Source organism: Argentina anserina, chromosome 2 (assembly GCF_933775445.1).
Source record: "Argentina anserina chromosome 2, drPotAnse1.1, whole genome shotgun sequence".
Classification (NCBI taxonomy): domain Eukaryota; kingdom Viridiplantae; phylum Streptophyta; class Magnoliopsida; order Rosales; family Rosaceae; genus Argentina; species Argentina anserina.
This window is the reverse complement of record NC_065873.1, coordinates 25,427,450-25,455,013: the sequence shown is the minus strand read 5'-3', so window position 1 is coordinate 25,455,013 and position 27,564 is coordinate 25,427,450. Positions and strand designations below refer to the sequence as shown.

Genomic DNA, 27,564 nt, shown 5'->3' with positions numbered 1-27,564 from the left:
TGGTACCAAAGTTCTCAATATTGATAGCAAAGCTACGATCAATGGCATCTTCACACAAGTCATGCAAGTAGAAAGGCCTGTGGTTGGAGCTATTGAGATTATTCCGCATATCAATGGTGCGCCACAGCAATGGGTCCTTACAGTTGTGCAAGTGAAAGGACGTGTTGTGCAAGTGATCGAGATATATGCAAATCAAGGAATAATGGCTGGACGTGGAACAAGTTTGGAAGGAGATAATTAGCTTAATTGTGCTTGGTGTTATACTTTGCATGTACTACAGTTGGCACTCGAAAATACCAAGAAGGCTTTGCCAAGAAGTCATCCTAGCAATTGTTAATTAAAGATATTCACATCCAGAAGAATTCCAAGTATCCATGTATACGTCCAACTCTATCAAGATGTATTCCTTAATTAAAGGATTGCACCAAGAAGATGTGCACAGCCAGAAGATCAACTGATCAAAAGGGCAATTAAATCTCTATTGCCTACGACTTCTTCACTAAGCCAATAGATGTGGCTTAAATATCTTTCACTTAAAAAAAGTTATTATCTAGTATAATTACCTACGACGTAATCGTATCAAAATTTAATTAAAGATTTTTGATATACTTAACTAATATCTGCGGTTAAAAATATTATCTCATTAATGAGTCGTACAAGGAAGTAAATCTCATCAAGAAGGTAGGCCTAAATAAATAGAGGCCCTGACGAAGAAGAAAAACACAACTCAACGTACAAACCAGCACATCTGCTAAACAAGACCCATCAGACAAACCATATTCAAGTCTTCCTCGAGGCAAACATGCGAATAGCATCCAAACCCAACCAAGTTTTACCTATTAAACTTTTGCTTACTCACACCGCAATGATTAAGAATCGATAACGACTCGTACTGAGACACGAAAGAATGTTTGAACAGACTAGGCGACCTACATATCAGACAAAACGAGGTTACAGTTCTTATCCTTGTCACATTCGCCGACATTAGAAGTTAAGACAGTGCAATCACATACAACAAACTCATTTACGCAAGTAGTGGCATGCCTATACATACGCTGCTTAAATTGGGAACGTTCGTTTACATAAACTCACATGGAGCGTCAACAATTACAAGAATTAAGAATGAGTCTCAAGCCTTCATTTGTTAACTTATTCCCGAAAAGCTGGAGGTGGCGCAAACTACCCAATGTTCCTGCCATAGCTATTGCATATATATGGATTGTAATCTTCAAAAAAGGGAAAGGTGTACGCCCTTCTCTGGATAATAATACTTCTATTGGTAACAATAACCTTGATATTAATCTCCATAATAATACTCATGAGGCTCATCATTCGAGAAACTACACCACTCTTTATTCAGATGGAAACTTTGAATGATGTCAAACGAGGGCAAGACTGCCCGACCACTCGTATAGCTTCATGTGAGATGTTAGCGCATAGAGAAATGTCAAGTTCCTCCAACAATGGAAGTCTCTGTGCCACTTTCCCCAATCCCTCATCCCAGTCATCCGTTATGCTATTGCAACACAACAGTCGGAGGCTTCTGAACCCTCTTGAGCTACACAGAAATCCAGTGAAAAAACTTATAGATCAACATAATCACACATCGAAATGAAACATAAACTCCAATGCATATATACCAATATTTTGGAAAGATGTCAAGATATCAATGCGCCGTGTTCATGTTCTATCTAATTTAACAGAAAGAAAAAATTTGAAGGTGTTTGTCAATCCATATTGATTTCCTAATCTGATCAGGAAAAACTTGTTTCGGTAAAATTGACTTTTACACATTTGATTTTCAAATTGTTAAGTCGTTTGCTGTTTTAAAAAAGCTATTTTGTTAATACCATATCTGACTTGTTCTATGTCTATATCATACCTTATATTGTGTTGTTAATTATCTTTGATTGGGTTGATCTATGTTTCGTGGCATGAAAGGAGATCTGATTCTCTTTGGCTTAGACTCTATATATACAACACTAGCATGGACTAGTTGAGGTGAGCTTTTAGATTATATGCTTGAGATATACATGTGTGATAGTGCATGTGTGTTATGCATGTCAACTGTGTTCATTCATAGAAATAGGAGATTTCTTCTATTACAATCTTAGATTGTGTGTTACCTGCATAATCATCTCATTGAGATTAGTTTGTCTATGCAGGTGTATGTGTACAATCCTACAACAAGAAGATGTTGTCTCCTGAATAAGTTTTAGAATATAGTTTATGTGATTATAGTTAGTAAAGTTGGCTAGTAAAGAGATCTCAGAAGAGTCTCTACTTGTAGAAGTTATACTGTAAACATCATTCATAGCAAAGGGTTGTGTGGACTACGTTAAAGTCCCGCAGTGGTTTTTACCGATTGTTTTGGTTTCCACTGTAGTGAACAAATTTATGTCTTTGTGTGATTGAATTTGTGCAATTGCATATTATTCTTACTCTCCAATACTTTTAAAATCATACAAAAAAAATACAAACTTGATAAATGGAATTAGGGCATATTCAACATTACCTTTTTTCAGTGATGTACTGAAGCAACTGATCGGTGCCACAGTGCTCGATATTGATGGACGAGCTCACCGCGGCTTCGATCAATGGCATGACGGCACATGATATCCAAATCGCAGTCCATGGCTTGAAGATCGCAATCATTTCTCATGTCGATGGTGCGCCACAGCCGAGTGTTGCTCTTCCAAATTTTGCACCAGTTCATGTCTGAGTATTCATCAAAACCTCAATCGCTGATTAACACCGCCACATTCTCAGGAAGCTCCGTCCAGTCTCGCCATTGTCCTCTCCCGACAGCTCCGTTTGAGGATTCCCCCATTTTCTCAACTCAGGGGTTTCGCTCTGGTTTTTGGGGGAAAACAGAGAGACTTTTCAAATTTGTGTGTTACGAGATCCATAGTCTTTAACCACGAGATGTGGTGTAGTGGTTGTTGACCACAGCAATTTTTTTGAGTAGGGCTTATATGTGGCATTGGTTACGGGTTCGATCGTTAGTGATGACATTACACACTTCAGCGTTTCTGATGTGCCTTGAAAGCGAAGAGCTTGGCTTTCGTTGGGCCGTTGATGACATTACTGTGGCCAGGGAACTCGAGTGTAATACCGGGCTGAAACCATTTCACATGGGCCCCTGTAGAGATTAGTTTCATGGCAGAGGTATTACCTTCGGCTGTGGAGATACCCCGCAACTCCAGTTGTGGACTGTCATCCGCTTGCGCATGTGAGTGCCTATGAGCATGGGAGGGCCCGAAAGGGACATGTCCTTGCCGTTAATAAAAAAAAATCCATGGTCTTTTCAACTGTTTTGAGACGTGGGTGTGAGAGCTATTTGGGTCGGTCTAGACAACGGCCCATATCCAGTAATAGGCCTATTTAGTTTTGGCGGCAAAACTGACGGGGTGGATTTTATCCGGTTCACCGTTGCAGGTTGCATTGGTTTTGTTAAAGAAATCGATCGGAAGAAGAGGAAGCCCATCTGCCCATGTTACCATGTTCAATAGATTCTGTATTGTTGACATTTCTAATTTAATGGTTAATTCACTTAATTGAGGCCATTCCCAGTTCCCACTGCCCATGCTTCCAAACTCTGAGGATCTGCCTCAAGCAGCAAGCTACTTCAGTAATATAGTATTCCTCAAAAGTTCATAACCAAAATTATATTAACTTGTTCGTAACTTCGTGTAATCCGCATACCATCAGAAAATGGTCATAAAAAATAACCACTAACTATTTGTGTCTTTCGTTATAAAATTGGACGAAACCTATTTTGACACACTAATATCCGCCTCAATGTCTCACAATAGTTTAGAGACATACACTTACGGTGACTAAATGAGCTGCCATTTTGCGGTTGGGAGTTACTTAGGTAAGATATCTTTCTAAGGAATTTTTTCACTAGTTGATGTTCGAATCAAGAATCGCCTATAAGGCTATAACTGTCTCACTTGCGACTCAGCATGCTTGCGCTAAACCATCTACAATGAGTCCAAACACTTATCTTTCGTATGCGAGAAAACTCGGATGAGACGATTTATTTGACATTCAGGACAACTCTTATCTCCTGCAGAGTAACAATGTGGAAGGGAAACAGTAACAGTGCAATACCACCAAGACGACGTCGGCCGGTGAAGTCAGCTTTGCTCGCATTATTTTGAGCCACCCACAACCTTCCATTTTGTCACAACCACCTCTCCTTCTGTTTCATACACCACCCATTCCTCACTGACACTTGCCCTCCCTCGAAGCCCATGAGAGAAGAAAAAAACAAAGAAGATCCAGAGGAAAATACCAAACTACCTCTGCAGCACAAGACGATGCAAATGTCCAGTTAAATAAAAAGAGAGACAACCCATCGCAGACCTTTCTATTTCCTCATCTCCTCTCTCTCTTCAGCCGCAGAAAGCCACTGTGTAACCAAACCCCACTATTATACTAGCCCCCCCCCCCCCCCCTTTATCCCAGTTTCCTCCTCCGCTGTAAACCAAAGCCAAAACACCATGTTTGAGGAATCTGTCTCCGCCCTGCCCTCAATTTGGGCCTCCATGAACAGCTGGTTAACCCCAACTGTTCTCTTCCTCCTCCTCAACCTCATTATTGGCACCATCGCCATTGCCTCCAGCTTAGGCACCCAGATGCACCACGACCAGGACCAACACCAGCACCAACAACACCAAGGCTTGGTTAGATCTTCTTCTGTTCTGCAGCGCTTTAAGTCCATCAACTTCTACAGCTACAGATCTCCAGAACCCGCCACGAATTACGAAAGAGCCCCCGAGTCCGAGACCCATGAGGTCGAACAGCACAAGCTCCACAGATCTCCTTCCATGCTGCAGCGCCTCCAGTCCATCAAGTTCCAGTTCCAATTTCCCAGAGAACCCAGCCCCCTGCAGACCCGAGACTTGGTAGTTCCGGGGCCCGAACCGGAGACCCATTTCACTACTTTTGAGCACTCCCCTGAAGACGAATCTGAAAAAGAAGAAGAAGAAGAAGAAGAAGGACAGCACGAAGAGTTGGAGCTGGATGATGAAGACCAGTTCGAAGTTGAAGCAGGAGGTGAAGAGGAGGACCAGACACTCGACCAGATTTACCGCCAGCTACAGCTGCAGGACCACCACGTCACCAGGACGACATCGGACACCTTGCCGGCTCCCGGCGAGGTGCCCACGAAGCTGCCGAAGAAGATGAAGAAGTCGGCGAGCACCAAGTCGGCATTTTCTCATTTCGCGGCGGAGGACATCGTGGAGAAGCGCCGGCCGGAGACGGTGAGGGAGAAGAAGGCGGCGAAGGCGGACGAGGATGATGAGGAGGTGGATGCGAAAGCCGATGACTTCATCAACAGGTTCAAGCAGCAGCTGAAGCTGCAGAGGCTGGACTCGGTCGTTAGGTACAAGGACATGATCAGTAGAGGCAGCGACAACAAGTGATTATGTTGTTAGTTTTGATGCAAATGGAAGTTATCATTGTCTGGGTTTTGATTAATGTCTTGTTAATTTTTGGGGAAGAAGGAGATTTCATTTCGGTTAATGAAATTTTAGGGGGTCTTGAATGTAATGTAGATCTGTGCTCTACGTACTAGTCTCTCTCACTACTGTTGCTCTGCTGCTGCAGCTCTCTTGTTTTGTTTGTTCAGATATGCCCTTTGTTATGTGATCTGTTTACTTCATTCTTGAGGGGTGTTTGGGTAAATGTGGCTTGCGTGAAGGAGGCGGGTGAGCTGGAGTGAGTTTTTGTAAGCTGGTGACCACTAGAATTCTACGTAGGTTGATCTTTTATGGATCGGTGGGGCAATTCGGTCAAATCACGTAGGATTTCGCAATCGCGGAGCTTATCCGTATGTGACGGAGGTTGTGGGGGCTTTGTTTTGATAGTCGTAATGAACCCCGACCGGCAAGTACGATGGCTTGCTTCTTCTCTGTCCTCCAAAATGGACTTCGGTAAGGATGCCAAATGAGTTTGAGGCATTTCTTAAGCACGGCCTCGGAGAATAAATTTTGTTACAAATAGATCTTGATTTGACTAGTAATGTAATCTAGCGCGGCTATGTTCCGAGTGAAGTGTGTTACGCTCTTATTTGATTTTGTAAATGTAAGAAATTTGAGATGCTTCTTCGTATCAAGCAAACAAGAAATTATAAGTTAAATGTGTAAATGCTTCCTGCAAAATCTTATTACGAAAAGCTATTACAAAGTCATTCCGATGAAAGAACAAACCAGCTTGTCCATATGGGAGGCTACTCAGCATTGCTCGGGTCGTACAGCTGTGGAAATCGAAAGTGATTACTTGTCTTTAATTACTGCATCGCAGACAAACGAGGCCGGTTTCTCGGACTTCAGAAGAATTCTTGAAGATATACGAAAGTACGTCAATGCTTTCCAATATATTCTTTGGAAGGCAAATGGTGCCCAATCGACTAGCCCACCTTGTAAGATGTAGTTCGGTCACACTATTTTGTAGATTAGATTCCTGCAGCCCCTGCTATTATTTAGAATATTCTCTTAGATGATCTTAACGATTCGGTGGAGTTTTAGTTTTATGTCCTCCCGCACAAGTTTTAGTTTCAATCAATGAGTTGGGTTGTGATTTTGAGCGTTAGCCACTTAGCCCCAGACTCTCTGCCTTAAAAACAAAACAAACAAACAAACCAAGCAGGTTCTTAGTGCACCAATTTCCTAAGATTGAGCTTAGCAATACAAAAGAACAAATCAGAGGTAAAGAAAAAAAACCTCAGATACAGAGATGAGCTAATCTATTATAAAACATTAGTCTACTGATATGAGTGAAGCTCCAAAATGACTTGATCTAGTGGACCATAGAAGAACTAAATGAACATTTTTGGTACCATAGTTGTTGCTGGTTTTTTTTTTATATACTTAATGTTCTATTGCTGGGTACGTTGATTCATTGCAGGTTTTAATTTATCTCAATCCATAACTGTCTCTTGGATATATGGTATGGATGTTGTGGTCCTAGTAGGGTTCTAGGGGCCACTATAGTAATTATGTATGACTCTGTTGGGACTTGACCAATGTTTTCATGTTGTATAAGGTTAAATTGTAAATGCTGAAAGGGGATAGATGATCAATACTGTACTTCTTTGAGGATCAACTTTATGATTCCGTGCGAGTGATGTGCGACATATATTTGAAAGTTGAAACTACCACCAGCGCTGAAATGAGAAGCAATTGAGTAGTGTTGGCAATAACTAGCATCGGACGAACTTTACGTGCATATGAGTACTTGTTAAACCTTGATATTGGATTTTGGGACAAGATTGAAGTACTAATACTTATGAAACAAAAGATTACGCTCTAGTAGTTGGACAAGCAAGCAATGTGTTGGAGGTGGTTTAACATTTGGCGATGCCTTTACTCTTTTTTTTTTTAACACCGTTTTTTTTTATAAGTGTTTAATGTCCGTCCTTCCAAGTTACAATAAACTTGATCTAAAACAATTCTAATATCAATTAAATTTGCATTGTGGCATAGGTTGATGAAGACAAAAACTCAAGTTGAACCATAATTTCAATTACATTTACATTTTCCATGCGATGACAAATGCATTTGTTTTCCATATATGTATATTCAACATACTATGTCACAAACTCTATACAACAAGCTCCCCATACTGAAATTAAGACGTTGGTCTCCTTGATATATAAGGTTTTAGGTCAATACATCTTATACACAAATCAATCGAATCATAAAAGGTATATAATGGCTTAAAAGAAGAAACAACACTTCCAACCCATTATGCTTCTTTTGATATCTTGGTGCTCATGTTTGCCGTCTTATTCTTGTTGCATAGGATTCATTTCGTGAAACAATGAGTCCAATATTAAGCACCACCCTATTTGAGTATGCTCAAGCAATCCAATCTGATTGATTTGTAGACTTCCGGTTGAGGCTCTGTGTAGAATTCGCAAAACAACATTTGTAAGCTCAATCCTACAACCATATGACATCATTATCAAAACGATGTTGTGGGCTCTCTCTACAAGTTATATTAGCCAATCTAGTCTCATTTTAACCCAAACATAAATTACTTTTTTGTGAACTATTCAGACACAATAAGGATGAGCTACATTTTGCATTATCGAAGTCCATACCAAACTCGTGAAATTTCAGCACTTGCTAAAACATTGCTAACAACTGTTCATGCTAATTAAGCACCAACGACTAAACCTCCATGAATTCGAGAAGATGCTCTCTCTCAATCTGTATTCCTTTCGATAAAATTACGAGGAAGACGGTCTTCTCAATTCAAGGAAGGCTTGACTGTTCCCAGACGACGTCGTTGATTTACAGCACACACGACTGTGCTTAATCTAAACATGACAGGGCCATCCCACGAGCCCATGACATAAGGGCTTCCTCAATCCAAAAAGGTCACAATTCACATGTAAATATACGTGTAAAGCTCAAAGTAATTCGTCTATATTCTTCAAAACAAAGTCCTACGGACTCTCCTACCACATCGAATATTAACTGGAACAAGAGGAAACAAAGATCCCTTTGCTTTCCAATTCTACACCAAACAGAGTGATGAAGATGGTCTGGAAGGTCACTCGACAGCTTTCGATTAAAGGAAAGAGAAGTCGCATATGGGCAGGAGCTTTTCTCTGTTGGGTTTTGCTCATGTTGGTCACTCCCAAAATTTCTCACTCCCCAAATCACCATCACTACGCTGACATGCGCAATTTCCTTGGTATCCCAATCTTTTTTCACTTTGTTACTGATTTCAGACACTTCTTTTATATTTACTCAACTGGGTTTTTGACAGGAGTGCCCAACACATTGAATGTGATCACCAATTTCCCATTCCTGGTGGTTGGGGTTCTGGGTTTTGTTCTATGTGTCCAAGGGGGCTTCTTCAATATCAGGTGCAGTAATTGTGCACTGTGTATTTACTCTATTAATGTCTTCAAGTGATGTAATTGGTTGGTCTTGTTTTAGTTTGCAAGGTGAAGTTTGGGGCTGGGCACTGTTCTATGCAGGAATAGCAGGGCTGGCTTTTGGGTCTGCTTATTATCATTTGAAGCCTGATGATAGTAGGGTGACTTGGGATACGTTGCCGGTTAGCATTTCAATTTCTTTCAGTGCTGTCAATGTTTATCTGTTCATTTGTACCATACTTCTGTTCCCTTTTCAGAAATTGTCAGAAAAGGGTAGAGAATGACATTGATTTTTCAAAACTTTTGACTGATAAAAGTAAAAGAGTTCCTGATTCAATCAACTCATAACAGAAAAGGGAAATACATGTGTGCCAATAATTTCCACTCTGCTGTATTGAAGAACAACTAGAGCTATGTTAGTTAGTTTGGTAATCCAGTGAATGAAACCGAGTTCTTATTAGGCATTTCCCACACGTTTTGGCTTCTCTTCGTTTAGTTCAACAATTGAAGTAAATTTGGATTGCAGATGATGATCGCATTCTCCTCGCTTTTCTCTAGCTTTTTAGTGGAGAGAGTGGGAGAGAGAATTGGCTTAAGTTGTCTACTCGCTCTCCTATTTATTGCGTTTCTTAGTTCTGCTTATGAGAGGTCAGTTTTCAACTTTATATTTTCTCCTATGCGATATTGGATGAAGTATTATTTTGGAGGTAGCATGAATTATTTCTGTTAATAGTGGTTCTTGCTGGCTGGTTGCAGGAAATGTAATGATATCAGATTGTACATGATGTTCCAATTGATTCCATGTATAGCAATTCCAGGAATGACATTTGTATTCCCACCCAAATATACTCACTCAAGATATTGGCTTTGGGCAGCAGGTTGGTCTTTTTCATCATGTTTTCTCCTAAAAGAAAATCTATAAGAGTTATTAACTAGCTGGTGCTCCTAAGAACATGTGTTTCTAACCCTTATGCGGACTTGTTTTCTTTGCAATGTGGTTTGTTACATCTGAGAAAGTATATACTGAGAAATCGATTGGTTTTTCAATGGCTGGTCATAGTTGATGTTGCTCAATCTCATATTTTTGGTCATGTCATGCTAGTAAATAAATTCTACATACCCATATCTTGTTTCTATTTTATTTACTCTACTTCCTTTGCATAAATGCATTTTAATAAATGATATTACCTGAAGCCCTAAACTCATAAGTTTTCCAATACTAATGAGAAAAGAAGCATGAGGTTGCTTGTGTTTATCATTCATTGGAATCAAATTTCACTAGTGTTGGTGTTTCTTTTATTGTTCTAGGGTGCTTTTAGTGCATTACTCTTTTCATTTCTCGAGTATGATAGTGGTTTCACTGATAATCCGTATCGTTGGAAAAACATTAATTAATTTCCTAGTGACTATAGCAACTCTTTGCAGGGGCTTACCTTCTCTCAAAATTTGAAGCCTTTGCTGACATGAAAATATACCATGCAAATCAGTACACTATCAGTGGGCACTCCTTGGAGCATTTATGTTTAGTAAGCGTCCCTATTCTTCTCAGTATTATGCTTGTGCACAGAAACAGGAAGTGTCAAAGGTACTTTAGTTTCTGCAATTTACTATTTCATTGATATCTTGATCTGTTTAAAATGAGTACTTTTCAACCTGATGTCATGTTTTCAGTTGATGTGGCTAGGTTTATCTGATATTTTGGTAACATTCTCAAAACTATCTCGATCCCTTACATGTTGAGTGGGCTTGTTTACAGAATAGGCACCCTCAAAGAATGTTCATGAAGCTGGCAAGACAAGGCAAACACATTTTCTTTGCAGCTAATCTAGTTGGTGCTTAAAAGTTTTCTATGAATGGGAGACATTGAAAGTAAAGACTAAAGAGCGGTTCTGCTTGACATAGCTCAGTGTGAAGATTAGTCAAGAACGTCCCCACTTGTTCCATCCCAGTGGCTGCGAAAATGATCAACACCCCATTGACTACTATAGCCTAGGATAGTTGAAAGTTGAAACAAGAAAATTTGTTATTGCACTCGATTTCAGATTATCGATCCTTCTGTAACTGGACTCCAGTCGACAGATTAGTTAACTGATGATCAAGGTGTTAAGATTTTGATCTAATTTGTGCTCGAAATCCTGCTGTACTGTGAATCTTGATCGTTCTTCTTTACCGAGCAATATCAGTCATCTTTCTGGTATTTGTATAAATATTTTAGCACCAACCACACCCATAATCTAAGAATCCAAGACAATCTTCTGTAATTGACACGCTTGCTGAACCATAAAGAGGGGAAGGAGTAGTAATGCCGAAGGAAAACAAGAATCCTCATACTGGTTGGAGGCCTGGAGCTATCTATCTCATATATTTGATGTTCATAACATCATCCCAGCTCAAAAACTTTAAAAAGCAGCATTGCCAAATAAACCCAGCGAGTCAGTGACTTCGACTTGGTAACTAATTGCTATGGAACCAGGGTGGTTCAAATCCTATAGTCCTAGCAGGCGGTTCTCTTTGCTTTTCATGGGCCTTTGCTTCTCTGCTACTCCTTGCTCTAGGTAACCCTCAAAACGTCCATAAGAAGCACACAGCCATTTGCGAGCATCTCCCTTTTAAATTGAAGTCGCTGATAGACACATTTCGAGGCTGATGGCATGTCTTTGTACTCAATTGAGAGTTCTATCTCAACATACGTGGTTGGTGTCTATGAGTTGGACTCGAGACTTCTCACTTAGCTAAGAACAATGTACGTTGCTAGACAAAACCTTTGTGAGCTGGAAATTCAAATGCATGTCGTAATTAGAGTAAACTCTCAATTATGTGGTGCTAGAATTAGGACTATGAAGAAATTATAATGGGCCGTATAATACACACAAAAACTTTATATGGCGAGCTTGTGGTCTCACATGACAAACATGCATAGGCATTCCTCCCCTCACATGTATATTTTGGTTATTTTGGACAATTGTGCTACATACTCATCATATATCTATCTGAATATACCTCCACCACATGTATCCATGTGAAACAAATTCATGCCTACCATTATTTCTTATTTTCTAATAATTAATTAGACAATTTTCTCCAAAAATCTAAGAAGTTGCATGTATATACATACATTTGGAACACCAAATTGACACTGTGAGTTACTACGTTGTAAGTTTTCTCAAAGACTTCTAAAACTACATTTGCCCGCCAATATAGTTTATGCAGTCAATTTTATGTCAATTTTGCATCAGATAGTGTATATAGTTCATAATTTCACTCACATTTTGTCAATCATACCACCCAAATATCATGAAAATGTTTCATGTTTGTTCATGCATTCTTAATTTGACCGATTAATTTCCCCCAGTGAAAGAGAAATTGTGGATCTGAAGCGCAAGTACTAAATCGTATAGTTAGAACTGAGAACAAGCAAAGAAATTTACCTGAATTTTCTATCTATGATGACCTAAACCAGTAAATTAATGTAGAGCTCTACGAGGCTAGGAGTGCCAAATATGATACGGATTAGGACCAATAAGAACATTATTAGCTAAATCATTAAGAAACTTCGCCATCGAATTTGGTGCAGTTAGTGTCACCACTTGAGAGTTTGGAAATATTAAACACATGGACTAAACTAAAAAGGATCTTATCTCAACCTCAAGAGCAGCATTGTTAATTACCCCATAATTGACTTAGGCTTCAAGTTAATGCACACACTCAATCACTGACTCAACACTAATTAACAAATTATTACCCAATTAAAAGAATTATAATACAGTACTAGTTACTCTATCAAAGTCATCATTTAAGATAACTCTTACCTAGAATCCCACAGTCGTCGGTGGGCTTCTCTTTTTTACGGGTACTGCTTCTTTGTCTCCCGGTAAATACAGTATTCAATTTTCACATACGTCCAAAATGTCATTCTGTGAAAGGGTCAAGATTTAGTGCTTACCACTAGTACTGTGTTTCATAACCAAAGTTCTACCATACTTCGGAGCTGGAAATAAACACAAATTACCAAGTACAATGATAAAATTATGTCACGTAAAATTTCGTCTAGTGACATAGTTTCGCTTTATTAAGTGAATTGAGTGAGAGGTTGTAAATTTGACTTATAAAACACTTGTGGTTGTACTTGAGCATGAAAAAATAAATTTACAATACATAAGATTCAATGTTTTATATGACTAAACAATTTGTAGTCATTTATTCTTGTATATGAAAATAGTTTGAAACTACAATAGTGAAAATTTTATAGTCGAGATACGTCGAATGACGCTTTTGTATTTCGAAATATTATTACTATGAAGGTCTCACTATGAAGTGTAGACAAGCCTGTAAATCTTCAAATCTACGATTACCGTAAGAGGAAAATAATGAAAGCGAGACCGCGAAAGTAAATAATTAACTCCCTCCAAAACCGCATGTTTCTCCCCATAGCAGAAAGAAAAGAATAGTGGACCCCACACGTTACTGAAGCAACACTCCATCACGGACGCGGGGCCCAAGGGGTCGAACCGGGGGATTCACCTCTCTCACTGACACGTAGGAGAGAGAGAGAGAGAGAGAGACGGAGTGGGTAAGCTTTATTACCGCCTTCATTTACAGATTTTCCTCTCCGTTAAAAACTGGGTGGGAGTAATTTCAGTTGGTGGTGAGCTGGAAATAAAATCCATCACTAGGCTACTCAATCTCCTTCCATTCACTTTCTAGTTTCTTCTCCTCCTCCTCCTCCTCACCCAAACAACTCATTCCATTTGCAAATCCGATTTCAAATCCCGAACCAAATTCCAATCTCAGTTCCGATTTCAATAACTGAAATGACGGACAGAGTCTACCCGTCATCCAAAGCCGCCATCAACGGCGGCACTATGAACGGCGGCAACATGAACGGCGGAACCGCTACAACTACCGCGGCCAACCCCACAGCGACAAAGCCACAGCCTCTCAGACAGCCCTACCGGCCTCAGCCGCAGTACCACCACCGTAGACACCGCCGCAGCAACCGGAGCCTCTGCTGCTGCTGCTGCTTCTGGTCGATACTGATATTCCTGATTCTCGCTCTCCTCGCCGCCATAGCCGGCACGGCGCTGTATGTTCTCTACCGCCCTCACCGCCCCGAGTTCACCGTGACCTCCTTCAAAATCGGGAAGCTGAACCTCACCGACAGCCCCGACGGCGCCAGCTCACACCTCGCTACGCGCTTCAACCTCACTCTGGCCTCTAAGAACCCGAACAACCACCTCAGCTTCGCCTACGAGTCCTTCGCCCTCACTCTCTCCGCCAACAACGACGTCCGTCTCGGCAACGGCTCGATCCCGGCCTTCTTCAGCGACACCAAGAACTTCACTTCGTTCCGGTCGATCATCACCGCCGCGAGCGAGCTCGATGTGGAGTCGGCTAAGTCGCTGAGATCGGATCTGAGAAGAAAGGGCGGGGTGCCGATGAAGCTCCAGATGGACACCAAGGTGAAGGTGACGGTGGGGGGGAAGCTCAAGAGCAAGAACGTGGGGATTAGGGTTACGTGTCAGCAAATCAAGGGGGTAGCACCGAAAGGTAAGTCACCGTCGGTGGTTGATGTTGCTGACTCCCACTGCAAGGTTGATCTTCGGATCAAGATCTGGAGATGGACCTTTTAATCATTACTCAATTCCCCTCCCTCTTAATTTCTATATCATTTAATTCATTGTCATTTGCTTTTTTTGAAGCACCTTTGATTTTTTTTTCTTTATATGGTTTTTTTTATCTGGAGGAAATTGTAAACTTTATTATATCACAGATCAAGAATTGGTCGAAGAGTTTGATTCAATGATTCATACTTGATATTAGAATTAAGCGCCGGTTTGGGTTGTTCAAATTAGAAATCCATTGTTGTTTTTTTTTTATGAAAGAAATCCATTGTTGTTACTTGTTCTAGTTTCTGTTAACATTGTGTCCCTCTGTAATTGCCACAAGGGTAATTAAGAATGACCAAAAAGGAAAACAAGCCATTCTTATTTTTAGAGGAATATGTGAGCTGTTTAATTCTCCCTTTTGAAGTACGAAAGTTGTAAAAACAGGGCAGAGAGGAATATAAGCTGTTTTTATTTGGCTTTTTAATGAGTTTTTTTTATAATAGCTTTTTAATGAGTTTGGTACTGTAGTTCTATGCTTCTAGAAATCAGGCTTTAAGTTTCTAACCAATTAGGGCTACTTGGTCACTGTGATTGTCCAGAACTTGAAGCTTCTCAGTTGATACCTGTGAGTTTGGTGGTCCACTTTCTCACTGGCCTGTACTAGAATTCTAAATGCACACCCACAGTTCTTGGTGACATGAATTTGAGGCTTCCATTTCCCGGCCCCTGTTCAGTACTTTGCCAATTAATACATGTGTTATGTATTAGTTGTGTACACTTCTAGCGATCCAATGCGACGTTTGCGACACTTGTGACATGTTTACTCGCTTATACTTTCGATTTTACTCACCAAAGGCCTGTGTGCCCTACTTTGTCCCGGTAAACGTTGTCGGAAAAGTCATGAATCCAAGATCGGAATCATAAATACGAACATCTTGAAGACTTGTTTATGGGGAGGATGATGATGGCGATAGTGTGATAAATTTGCGTGCACGTGGGATGTGTGTGTTGTTGGTCTGGTTTGGAGTGGCAGTTGGAATTTTAGTCAGAAGCTGTATCGAGTTTTTCCCCTCCATCTATGGCTCCTTTTCTCTTTCTGTTCTTTGTTTTACAACGAATAAATGAATGACCAAACGAACGTACAGTCTCAAGTCCGCTAAGTAGACTTTTGCGCACACAGTGGGATTGCTTAATGCTCTGCCTCTGCCCTTTATTCCCTTCTTTTTTCCGGTTTCCCTTCCACTTTCCGAGAACCAGTATCTCATAATTCTCATAACAGGCCGGTCCGGCGTTACGTAGATTCCAGCACGACTGTAAGTGGTATAAAACATATAAAACTATCCACATTTGTTGAAATAAATCTAGAACAACACCACGGATGCAGAGGTGGGCTCGGGTTTGCTACAACCCACCCCATTTTTTCAAAGAAAACTCAAATTTTTCTACACGTTAGGGTATAAGAAAAAAAAAAGAGAAAAAATAGGCTGAAAGCCGACTCTTTTTCTCATCCACCATGACTCCGTTCTCTCTACTCTCTGTCTTCTGCAGTTCTTTGTCTTTCTAAAACTCTAATCACTATATTGGGAAAATCATCATCCACAATTATATTGATTAAGCAATCCCAGGTATATATCGATTGATTTGTATCTATTTCTCATATTAGTTTTTTGGGTTTATTTACTATGTTTTTATAGGTTTCTCTATCAATACAAAGTACATATGATAAGTCATTTCACTTGAATCTAAGTTTTCTATCTTGTTTCAATAGGCGTAAACTATCATTTCGATGTTGAAATTATCATTGTTCTGCTACGAAGTCTTTTTTGACTTCGCTCAAACTTAGCACATCCTATTATTAAATCATTGATCCGCCACTGACAAACACAACAGAAAATGGGGCTCTAAGAAATAGGGACGTGTAAAAATACTAGTTGGTTTTACTGGTAAATACGAGTTAACAAAGGTGAATTCTTGGACTGTCGGTTGACGACGAGTTGGCCCATGCCAGTAAGAATATGTCAAACTGGGCATTGTGGGCAGGGTCAGACCACTATCATTTATAACCGTATCGGGTATCCGGACATGGCGGGTCCAAATTAATTTCTCTTACGTTATTCATATCATCAAGAACATTTTACGCGAGTGTGTCTGAATTGAAACAATAGAAAATCACCACACTTGAGTAACCAATTGCTATTAAAAAAATGATAACAAAGTAACTGAGCATGATAACAATGTGTTTTTTTACTTGATCGAAGCAGTGCAGTGGTGACACAGTCTGGACTAGAAAAATGAACCTGTTTTAGTATCATTGTCCCAAATTTGATTTTATCATCATACAGTTTAACTCGATCACCTGATGAATTTATTCGTAAAATTGTTGATCTCTGTCTCTTCGTAACATAAAATCAATTGGAAACAACGATGACTAGGTTGTCACAATGCACCCCCAAACGGTAAAAACGGATTCTATGCTATTTACCAAACGAATTAGCTCAGTTACTTTAATCTGAATTCACCCCAACAAATTACCGTTAAACCAAATGTGAAACGGCCACAATCTCTGTTTGTTTTCCCCCAACGGCTATTTTCCACCGCCGGTAAAAATCCAACAAAAAATATTTAACCCACCTCTACCCTTCTTCCCCAGTTCTCCTCCAGAGAAGAGAGCACAGCCATGCTGCGAAACCATCACCTCCTCTCTCCCTTATTCTTCTTCTACTTCGCACTCTCCTTCTTGTTCACTCTTTCTCTCTCAATCCCAAACTCACAAGACACCCTTGCATTGCTCGCTTTCAAAGCCTCGTCGGACAACAACCGCTCCAACTCCCTCGCCTCCTGGGCCGAATCCACCGACCCCTGCGCCGGGTCATGGCTCGGCGTCACCTGCGACCCCAAAACCCGCCGCGTCACCAAGCTAGTCCTCGAAAATCTCAACCTCACCGGTTCGATTCAACCACTCACCACCGCCCTCGACCGCCTCCGCCTCCTCAGCCTCAACCATAACTTCCTCTCCTCCTCCCTCAACTTCTCCTCATGGCCCCACCTCAAGCACATCTACCTCTCCCACAACAACTTCACCGGCGCCTTCCCCGCCTCTATTTCCGGCCTCCGCAATCTCCGCAGACTCGACCTCTCCCACAACCAGCTCTCCGGCGAAATACCCGTCGCCGAGTTAACTCGCCTGTCTAAGCTGTTGACTCTCAGGCTCGAGTCCAACTCGCTCACCGGCTTCGGCGGCTCGCCTTCCGAGGCGTCCTCTGTTACGTTCACGGATTTCAATGTCTCCGACAACAACCTCGCCGGAAAACTTCCTATATTTCTGGAGAAGTTCGGTGCGGCGTCGTTTTCGGGAAACAAGCTGCTCTGCGGCAAACCTCTGCATCAGGATTGCCCTGATCCGACAGCCGTGAAGCCGCCGTCGACATCAGTCTTACCGCCCGAAGCCAAACCGCACCCGAATAATCACGTCGTTCTGATCAGCGTCAGCGTCGCCCTCGGTCTCATGATGATCGCCGGCGCCGTCTTGCGGTGGCGGAAGAGTAAGAAGAAGAAGAGCGGCAGCGGCGAAGTTTTTGTTACCGGCGGGAAATCCAATTTGTCGGCTAACGGATACAGTTACGTTAAACGGCACTACGGGCCCAACGAATTGCAGCGCGACGGGTCCCACAGCTTCAGTTATGGGCCGCGTGGGCTCGCAATTAGCGGGCCCAGGGAGAGCGAGGAGATGGTGGTGCTGGAGGGATGCAACCCCGGTGTCGGTAAAGTCGGTGATCTGCTGAAGGCGTCGGCGGAGCTCCTGGGGAAGGGGAGTGTGGGGGCCACGTACAAGATCATGATGGACGGCCGAGATGAAACCGTGGTGGTGAAGAGGGTGAGGGAGAGGAGAGTGTACGGCAAGGAAGTCGAGGCGTGGCTGAGAGTCGTCGGCGAGTTGAAGCACCCCAACATTGCGAGCCTCAGAGCCTACCACAACTCCAGCTACGAGCTTCTTTTGGTGTACGATTTTTTCGGCAATGGAAGCCTGCATTCTCTGCTGCATGGGTTTAGAGGACCGGGGAGGTCACGTTTGGATTGGAGTACAAGAATGAAGCTGGCTTTGGGCTGCGCAGCAGGACTTGCTTTCATTCATGGCAGTGGCAAAGGGAAACTCTATCATGGACACATCAACTCGTGCAATGTATTCATAGATGATATGGGGGATGCCTGCGTTGGCGACATTGGCCTCCAACAGCTAATGGCTGCGCAAGCTTCGTCATATGATGCCTACAAGGCCCCGGAGTTGATCGCGCCGAGTAGCGGCTTTAGTCCCAGCAGCAAGTACACTCGCAAGTGCGATGTGTATAGCTTTGGGGTGGTTTTGATGGAGATTTTGACGGGGAGGATGGCGGGGGAGGAAGGAGAAATGAGCTTGGTGGAGTGGGTTAACACGGCGGTGAAGAAAGAGTGCGGTACATGGGAAGTTTTTGATTTTGAGCTCTTGAGTGACAAGGAGATGGAGGAGGAAATGTGGGCGCTTTTGCAGGTGGGATTGCTTTGCTTGGGTGCACAGCCGAAGGATCGTCCAACGATGAACATGGTGATCAATATGATGGAGGATATTAGGAAGAAGGGTGTTAGAGCAGATGGGACTAGGTCTATACTTGATGACATTTCGTATGATACTTCTTCTGCTTCACAAAGCACTCCCTGATACTATTGGCACATATGACAGCAGAGTTCATAATTTGCCTGAATCTCTAGTGTTTTGAGCGGTTGCAGCATCCACTGATTGCGGGAAGCATCAATAAGGAGACTCGATTTGTTTCAGTTTCTTAATGTATTACTACCATTTGATATGTATGCTAGTCGAAATCAAACTGTAGTAGAGGAGACCGATTGCAATAGAACGTAACAGGCTTCCATTTTTCCAATTAAGTTGCCTTAGACTACAAGAATTCACAGTTAGCATAAATGGACGCAAACTGTGTTTAAATAACATGTTTTCTACACAGATCGATCAGTTGAAATCTATTTCTGAGAGCTAATCTGAGTTGTATATCACTTGGGTAGCTAGGTGGATGATAACCTAACTAGCAATAATGTATTGTGATATCATGAAGACTATGCAGAATAAACATTGCTTCTTACCTTATGGATTCATGGGTTGTGCTGCAGCAAGATATTGAAAAGCATGAGACTTGCCCCTTGTTCTATTAAATGGTCTGGTTTGTGTGCGGTTGCTTCAAGGTTAGAATAAAGATGTCTGAATTAGAGGTTGAATCAGATATTGCCGTCGAGGGAGATTGGAGAAGTGATGATGAAGATATAGTCCTTGTTCTTCTACGATATACTCTATTATGCAAATTTTTCATGAAGTTCTAAATTCAATTCCTATGTACTTGTGATTCTCGTGACTAGATCTCGAGTGATGGTACGTATCGATGTATTCAAGTTTTTCATATCAATTTTCGTTCATCACTAGAAGTATCGTGCCACCATCTTAAGAAAAAACCAATAAACTTGAGTCGTAAATTTCATCTCATTCATAGATGGTCAAATATTAGTCTAATTTATACTTCACGAGTCAATTTTCCATTGTCACATTTCGTAGAAGATCACACATTTCTTTCCTTAATTTGTTAAAAAAAATAATAAGAAACCATTCTCAAATAATAACATGAAAATAACAAGGATAATTAGAAACCATGAAACAGCTTGAAATTTGAACCAGGGTAATCTTGTAACAAGGATTACTGCAGTTAATTAACTGGAAAAAAATAACATTACTGCCGTTATTTACAAGATTACCCACCCAAACCGGTTTTAGTCGCTGAAATTAGGGCTGGATTGGTTGGTATACCAGTCTTAATTTTCCAATACCATATACCAACCAATATATATTTGGTATGAAAAATCCACAATTTATACCAACCAATAACGTTGGTATACCAATTAAGTGGTACGGTTGGTACTCGGTTGGTACGGTTGGTAATGGACTTGTACCAACATATTTAAGGCCCAAAAATTTTAAGGCCCAACCCAAATAAATAATAATAAATAAGTGAAATAACAATAGAATTCCAAAGTCTTATATAACTTCAACCAAATTACCAAATACAAAGTCATAAATAGAAAGTCAAAGTCCAAATAGTCAAACTGTTAAAGTACTTATGAATTCTCAAAACAATTGAAAAAATAAATGATAGGTTTAAATCATTAAATGCGATATATGTTGACATATTGTAAACAGTGATGGTGCTACTGATATGTCTAAGCATTTGTACTTGGGAATTCGATTGAATCGATTCATTCATAATTAAATAAAGAAATTGAAGACGAGAAAAATGGTGTACTTGAGAAAGAAACTCAGAGAGACTAGATTAAGGTTAGTAGATATATATGGTTTGGATTTATTTTTCAATAAATCTACAATTGAAATTTAAAGATATATATATTTTTTTAATTAAATAATTTAATATAATATAAGTTGGTAGGTACGATATACCATGGTATATGGAAAATCTATACCACCTACCTACCGTATTTTTAATATTGGTACGGTATACTGTATCATATACCATGTACCAAGTATTTGGTATACCAACATATTTGGTACGGTTGGTATACAAATTGGTTGGAATGGTTTTCTATACCATTGCCACCCCTAGCTGAAATCCAGACCAGCTTGACTATAAATATCATCACAAACACTCTCTGGCTCTCCCTCCCTCCCTCCCCTCACAAATCACCACCATCTCTGTTTCAACTTCCAAAGCCGCTCTCCTCTTTCTTCTTCTTCTTCTTCTTCTTCTTCTCTCACTCCCAAGATTTCGTTTCAGATATGAACGAAGGGAATGATCCCGACGCGAATTACCGTCGTTGTGCTTATTGCCAAGACTTCCGAATTACATGCTCCCAAGGATGTTTGCTGGCCCCATATTTCCCTCACCATATGAAGCCTGCATTCAAGAATGTCAGAGACGTGTTCGGGTTGGGTACAATCTGCAAGAACCTGCGTCCCCTGGATTATCACCACAGAAACATCTTCATGAAGAACCTCATCAACGAGGCCAATCTCCGCACGGTGAACCCAGTCAGAGGTTGCTTTGGTCATGTGATGAAGTGCGTGACTGACGTACAAAGGTTGGACCGTAAGCTTGAAATCCAAGCGGCAGAGATCAACTGCTTGCGGCAGAATCTTGCAGTATATGAAGCAGTGATCTTTCCTCCTGGGCCGATATATCAACCATGGGGCAACATTGTTCAAGCATCTCATCCACAACAGATTGGCTCTGGTGCTCAGAGACCGTATCAAGGACAGATTGGCTACTTGGGTCAAGAACATGGTCAGGCATCCACTAGTCATCAACAGCATCATCGAAGGACTAGACCAAGATTGGGTCAAGAACGTGGTCAGGCATCCACTAGTCATCAACAGCATCATCGAATGACTGGACCCAGATTGGGTCAAGAATCTGGTCAGCCAGGTCAGGCATCCACTAGTCTTCAACAGCTTCATCGAAGGACTAACCAAGGATTGGGTCAAGAAGAGCAGTACCGGAATCCTGGACGGGTTGCCAACCCTGGTCAAGAATCTGGTGAGGCCTCCAGTATTCATCAAAGATTGGTTGACGAAGATAACTACCAGGAGTTTGGATATGTAATAGGACCTCAAGTATTTCCTCAGGGGCAGATGAATCAACAAGGGGGCAACATGGTTCAAAGAAATTTACAGGCACCCACTAATCAGCAGCAGCCTTCTCAACAACCCAATCAAGAACAGGGCAACATGAATCGATTTCAGGTAAGTTTTTTCATGTGAAATTGGTAATTTCTTCTCCATAGTTTGTTGGTGTGGTTTGATATTTGTCCTGATTTGTGTGGTTTCTTGTTTGACATTTCAGTGATGAAGTTGTTCTGCCGGAAAATGATGTTCTCTAGTCTCGATGGTGAGCAGAAGTGCAGTGACGTAGTAGGCAGGACTTCACAGTTCATTTCTCTTTGGTAATTGCAAAGTAGATAGATGAGGTCTCATTTGGGTACAGTTACAATTTCGGGTGAGCAGAAGTGCAGTGATATAGTAGGCAAGCCTTCACAGTTCATTTCTCTTTGGTAGTTGCAAGAATAGATAGATGAGCTTCACAGTTCATTTCTCTTTGGTAGTTGCAAGAATAGATAGATGAGGTCTCATTTGGGCACTGTTAGTTTGATTGCCATATAAGCTAGCTTTTTACACATGAAATAGAGCACAAGACAGAAAGAAACGAGTATAGATGGTGCGGGCAACTTCTTAGACTCATATATAGTTGATTTGTGAAGAAATAGCAAGCTTGTGAGTTGTGGCTATGCTTGCTAATTCCAGTTATGTTGTGTGAATGAGTTGTAAAAAAACCAGTATCAAGCCTGTGACTATCTAGAGATACAATGTAGAAACTGTTTGATCTCTATAGAGTTGTTGATTTCAATTTCTGAATTGGATTACTGTCATTTGATTTAGTATGTGTCTGCCTATTGGTTGTTATGTTAGTTAATCTGGGGCCAGGGCATGTTGGAGTTGGGGTTCTCCTATTAGAACCAGGAGAAGGGTCTATATATCTCATCTTTGTCATGGCAATGTCTAGTATGGAAAACACTTCTGCATATATCAAATACCATGAACACACCAGGCTCCAATATGTTGAGTTGTATTGGCCTAAAGTCCTTGTGCATAACCTTTCTGTTGGCCTCCAACAATTTTAACTTGAATGGCATGGATTTGTGACTCTTAAATACAATGATGTTTTCTATATTTGTAGATTTAAAACATGAATGCCGTATCTCCTTTCTGTATATGTGCTGAGTATATTCCCAGATATTCGCCTGGATTTATCAGTCTTGCGCATATTAAATAGCCCTCTGATGCAGAGTCATTTCCATCACTTATGGCTGAGTTCCTTAGTATCTCCATAGTCCATTCCTTGTTTCTAGCTTTCAAGTTTTTCATTCCTTCTTTCTTTGCCTCTGCATATTCTGAATGATTGCAGCCAATTTGTAAGACTTTTGCCTAAACAGTCGAGCATTTTCTCCTTGACTTTTGATTACGCTTCGTTCTACCCACCTGTTTCTTTGGTTCTTATGCCTGGTTTTGTTTAAGATACCATGAAGATGCATGAAATGAAAAGGGAATGCATAATCGGATCAGCGATTTACCAGCAACAATCCAAATGGTGTGTGATGTATGCCTGTATCTCCTAGCCTTGTCTGTATCTTGTCTTCATCATTCATATATTTTATGATTGAGAACGGTATTTCAAGTCTGTGACCTATGACCTATCTCAGGCTGTATGAAGCAACAAGAAATTGAAACTTGAGATAAGGAGATCACCATACTTTTGCTACACTGTGAATGAATGAAGCACGCAGATAGTTTCATACCAATTTTGTATTTACCTATTCATACAGAAAGCTAAATATTGTGTTGTCAGTAGTGAAAACGTTCAACGTTGTACTAAGATCACAGTGAAGCCTTTCTTCAATTTCACCTTTTTTTATTTTCCTTTACTATCTAATTACTGTAATCACTACAGACTAATTACCGATTGTCTTCCAAATTTTAATCAGTGATTTTTTTTTTTGTGAATTAAGACCGAGTATCTTCACAGTTTGTAATTTTTGATCAATTAATCTAAATTGATTTTTCTGAAAAGAAAAATAAAATAAAATTCCAATATAAATTTACCACGTAGCCTATATAAACACCACCCCCGACCTCATCTCCTTCTCATCGAAGACCAAACAATATCTGATTTCCCACCTTTGCTCAGAATTTCATGTCGAATATGAAGAAGTACCGGGCTTGTGCGGCTTGCAGATACAAGCGCTCAAAATGTGTAGAGGATTGTCCACTGGCCCCGTACTTCCCTTCACACATTCCCCAACAATACAAGAATGCCCACAAGGTGTTCGGCGATAGTCACCTCATCAAGTTGCTCCGGAGCTTGCCCCCTCACAAAAGAAGCACCGCCATGAGGCACCTTATAGCCGAAGCCTTCATCCGAGTCGCCGACCCCGTTGGTGGAAGCTATGGTCTTATAAGGAACTTGCAGCTCAAGATTGCTGAGGAAGAGGAGGAGCTCCGCGTCTTGCGCAATGTACTCACTCTGTTTCGTGGCTGTATTGTTCCTGGTGGATTTCTTCATGCACTTTTTCTTCAAGAACAGGGCAACAACATGTGTGTAAGGTTTGTTCGAGTAACAATGATACTATGGTAGTAATTGCTTGATTCAGTAGCATCTGAAATTCAGTGTACAAGTAATTTGTCTGGTTTCTTTCAACATTTCAGGGATGAAGTTATGCCGGAAGATTATGTTCAGACCAATTATGGGTGAGAAGTAAGAACATAAGGGGAAAGCGAGCAGTGTCATATCAGTTGCAAATGGTGAAACATACATAGACCAGCCGCGTTTACTTTGATCTAATTTAACCTTGCTTTCTGCACATCAAATAGAGTACAAGATAAATAGAACAACTGAACAAGTACGGAACTCTCTTGTTGAGTGGTGATTTCGGAAGAACTAATATCAAGTTTGAAACTTTCCTTTCTATTTCAGCTTTTGTGATTTTAGAGCGGTCGCTATATGCATTCATTTTTATAAAGCAATATAGAGAACTGCATGAATTATAGCTTCCCCGATATGATGAAACTTTTTTTTCATAGATATTATGGAAATGAGAACCACAAGTTGCACAAAGTCGATATGTAATGCATATTCTAAAGATGTGCGTTTAAGCGTGTGTTGATAAATGATGTACTCATATAGGAGGCAAGGCTTACAGGAAAATTGTTGAGGACGAGGGAGACAGATGAGCAAAGTGTTAAGAGAGATAGTGAGTGAGTGAGTGAGTGAGTGAGTGAGCCCAGCATAGTGAATAGAAAATTAGAAATACAGGGAGACCCAAAGAGCTGAAAGAGATAGTGAGTGAGCTATCGGATTCAAATAAGCATAATCCTCAAAACACATTACTCTACACCCCCGGAGGAGATGGACGTACAACATCAACTACTCCATAAAAGAAATGAACTTCTGATACAAGATAGCAGATATTAAAAAGATCAAAGCAATCCAAGAGGTGATTATTATTGTTCCAGTTGAAATGATAGATGACCACCCTCAGCTATCAATCATAATTATACCCCTTTAACATCATCATTGTCATTGGGCATAATAAACCACACCAGAGCAGCATCAAATTCTCAGAAAGCTTCACCTTCAAAAAGACATTGGCCTCATCAGCCATATGTGTGTACAGCTTCCCAAACTAAATTCTTTGGAACCGGGCTGGTCATATCACGAGCCTGCAGGGCCGCAGCGCGCAGAGTCCCAACTGTCAATGTGTTGGCCTTTGTGAATGACACACTAGTATAAGGCAGATTGTGCTTCTTGCAAAGCTCCTTAACAAGAGGAGCAATCTTCCTAAGGTACTTTCTAGGCAATCTCGGAAACAAATGGTGCTCGATTTGAAACTGCAACCCACCATGAAACCAATCCATCCAAGATGGACACACTATATCAAGTGACCCATTAGTCTGCTTCTCACACCAGTCATTCCCAACAGGTGTACCAACATAGACACTTGAAGAGAAATGGTTCAAGCAGAACTGAACATGCTGAACCCCAGTGATCGAGAAGCTAGCAACAACAAACAAGACCCTCTCACTCCAATTAGGCAAGCATGAAACCAGCAGTGGAAACCAAATCCAAAACACTACAAGCCCCAGAATCTCCTGACCCCTATTGGGCACCCTCAACCTCTTAGACCCTAACAACATGAATGACTGGGCGAAAAGATTAATCCTAGCAAAACACATGACAGGGTAAAATGTCCAGTGCTGGTAACTAACCAAGAACCTAGTAAACTTATCGAAATTCATCTTCCTATCATAATAAAAGGACCTAAGTGACTTGAACAGTTTCGAAGATACCGCAAAGAAAGGCATGTGCTGAAGATCTGGATCAAACTCGAGGCTGTTACAAGCAATGTGGTGTGCATTGTGATTCCTCTTCCACCAAGCAATGCTGATCCCGGCAAGGCAGTTTCCGGTGAGGATCTGAGCGAATCTGTTCACCTTTTTGTTCCTGATGATCTGGTAATGCCCGGAATCATGACCAAGCCACCCGCTCTGAATCCAACCCAAGCCCATTAACCCACCCGAGACCATATGAACCCACGTCTGACCAGAAAACAGAACACCACAGACACTCAAACTAAACAACACTGCCACAGAGAACAGCTGAAAATACACACCAAGTCCCCTGTTTTCGAACAAACCCATGTTTGAAAACTCGTTGACGAGTTTCCTGTAGTCCTTTGACACCTCAGAGACTGTGTAGTGTTGGAGATAGTAGCCATTGAAGAACCGGTCGAGATGTTGCCACGCCGAGCCGGGGTGGTATGCGACGAATGCGTCGGTGACGTCTTGGCCGGCGAGGTTGAGCAATGGGAGCTCGCCGCCGGGGTGGGATTGGGCCCAGTTGGAGACGTTGTAGACTTTGCCCTGTATTGAGATCCATAGATCTCCTGGCTTGTTGTGTGTCGCCAGTTCTTCACAGGAAATGTACTTGCGGGTGTTGGACTCTGCCATGGAATATCTGAGAGCAAAGATTCGAGCTTTAACAGTACTTCATTCTTGGGTTGGAAAAGGAAGAGACTTTAGTCTCCGATAGTGATTTATGTCACTGAGGTTTATGTCTGACACTGTTGCTTTGTTCAAGGGATCGGTCAGTTCTGAATGAGACTGAATAACCTCCACCAGAATTGTTTATAACGTTGAACTGTTGAAGCATAGGTTCTCTCTTTTTCCTCTTACCAAAATGGTGCTCCCCACGTCTTCAACATTATTGCCTCTAATGGATTTACCATTTTTACAGAGCATTTGGAAAGATTGTGTGCGTTACTGACAGATTTGGCTGGTGTAATAATGAGGTTTGGTACCATGGTAGTGAGCTTCGACTTGGGTGGATTTTGACTTTTGAAACATAGGTGAGAAGTTGGATTATTAGATTTGTATGTGCTCATCTGGATATGTTATGCCAA

The 27,564-nt window shown here is 41.2% G+C and overlaps 7 protein-coding genes and 1 pseudogene across 8 annotated transcripts; 6 read left to right on the top strand and 2 right to left on the bottom strand.

Moving 5' to 3' along the window:
- Positions 1-1,100: 1,100 nt before the first annotated feature.
- Positions 1,101-2,716, bottom strand: LOC126784250 (F-box protein SKIP19-like; annotated as a pseudogene).
- A 1,721-nt stretch (positions 2,717-4,437) lies between these two features.
- Positions 4,438-5,656, top strand: LOC126783404 (pathogen-associated molecular patterns-induced protein A70). The gene has a single exon (XM_050508867.1). It carries the CDS (start codon positions 4,509-4,511, stop codon positions 5,433-5,435), a length of 927 nt encoding a protein of 308 aa, XP_050364824.1. The 5' UTR covers positions 4,438-4,508; the 3' UTR covers positions 5,436-5,656.
- Positions 5,657-8,471: 2,815 nt separating this feature from the next.
- LOC126783708 (uncharacterized) lies at positions 8,472-11,018 on the top strand. Of its 2 annotated transcripts, none has more exons than XM_050509224.1 (7): positions 8,472-8,715; positions 8,791-8,890; positions 8,964-9,084; positions 9,429-9,550; positions 9,659-9,780; positions 10,355-10,487; positions 10,659-11,018. In XM_050509224.1, the coding sequence occupies exons 1-7, from the start codon at positions 8,553-8,555 to the stop codon at positions 10,684-10,686; spliced, it is 789 nt and encodes a 262-aa protein (XP_050365181.1). In that variant the 5' UTR covers positions 8,472-8,552; the 3' UTR covers positions 10,687-11,018. The 2 variants fall into 2 exon arrangements, with proteins under 2 accessions (XP_050365181.1, XP_050365180.1); XM_050509223.1 differs by having other exon boundaries at positions 10,328-10,487.
- A 2,567-nt stretch (positions 11,019-13,585) lies between these two features.
- On the top strand, positions 13,586-14,702 carry LOC126783559 (NDR1/HIN1-like protein 13). The gene has a single exon (XM_050509043.1). It carries the CDS (start codon positions 13,714-13,716, stop codon positions 14,530-14,532), a length of 819 nt encoding a protein of 272 aa, XP_050365000.1. The 5' UTR covers positions 13,586-13,713; the 3' UTR covers positions 14,533-14,702.
- A 2,483-nt stretch (positions 14,703-17,185) lies between these two features.
- On the top strand, positions 17,186-19,410 carry LOC126783598 (probable leucine-rich repeat receptor-like protein kinase At1g68400). The gene has a single exon (XM_050509097.1). The coding sequence runs from the start codon at positions 17,186-17,188 to the stop codon at positions 19,199-19,201; it is 2,016 nt and encodes a 671-aa protein (XP_050365054.1). The 3' UTR covers positions 19,202-19,410.
- Positions 19,411-21,237: 1,827 nt separating this feature from the next.
- On the top strand, positions 21,238-22,949 carry LOC126784461 (glutenin, high molecular weight subunit PW212-like). Its single transcript, XM_050509922.1, has 2 exons — positions 21,238-22,294; positions 22,395-22,949. The coding sequence occupies exons 1-2, from the start codon at positions 21,332-21,334 to the stop codon at positions 22,395-22,397; spliced, it is 966 nt and encodes a 321-aa protein (XP_050365879.1). The 5' UTR covers positions 21,238-21,331; the 3' UTR covers positions 22,398-22,949.
- A 1,337-nt stretch (positions 22,950-24,286) lies between these two features.
- On the top strand, positions 24,287-24,935 carry LOC126784908 (LOB domain-containing protein 22-like). The gene is made up of 2 exons (XM_050510455.1): positions 24,287-24,709; positions 24,812-24,935. The coding sequence occupies exons 1-2, from the start codon at positions 24,300-24,302 to the stop codon at positions 24,855-24,857; spliced, it is 456 nt and encodes a 151-aa protein (XP_050366412.1). The 5' UTR covers positions 24,287-24,299; the 3' UTR covers positions 24,858-24,935.
- Positions 24,936-25,430: 495 nt separating this feature from the next.
- LOC126783206 (acyl-lipid (9-3)-desaturase-like) lies at positions 25,431-27,308 on the bottom strand. The gene has a single exon (XM_050508624.1). The coding sequence runs from the start codon at positions 27,110-27,112 to the stop codon at positions 25,760-25,762; it is 1,353 nt and encodes a 450-aa protein (XP_050364581.1). The 5' UTR covers positions 27,113-27,308; the 3' UTR covers positions 25,431-25,759.
- Positions 27,309-27,564: the final 256 nt, after the last annotated feature.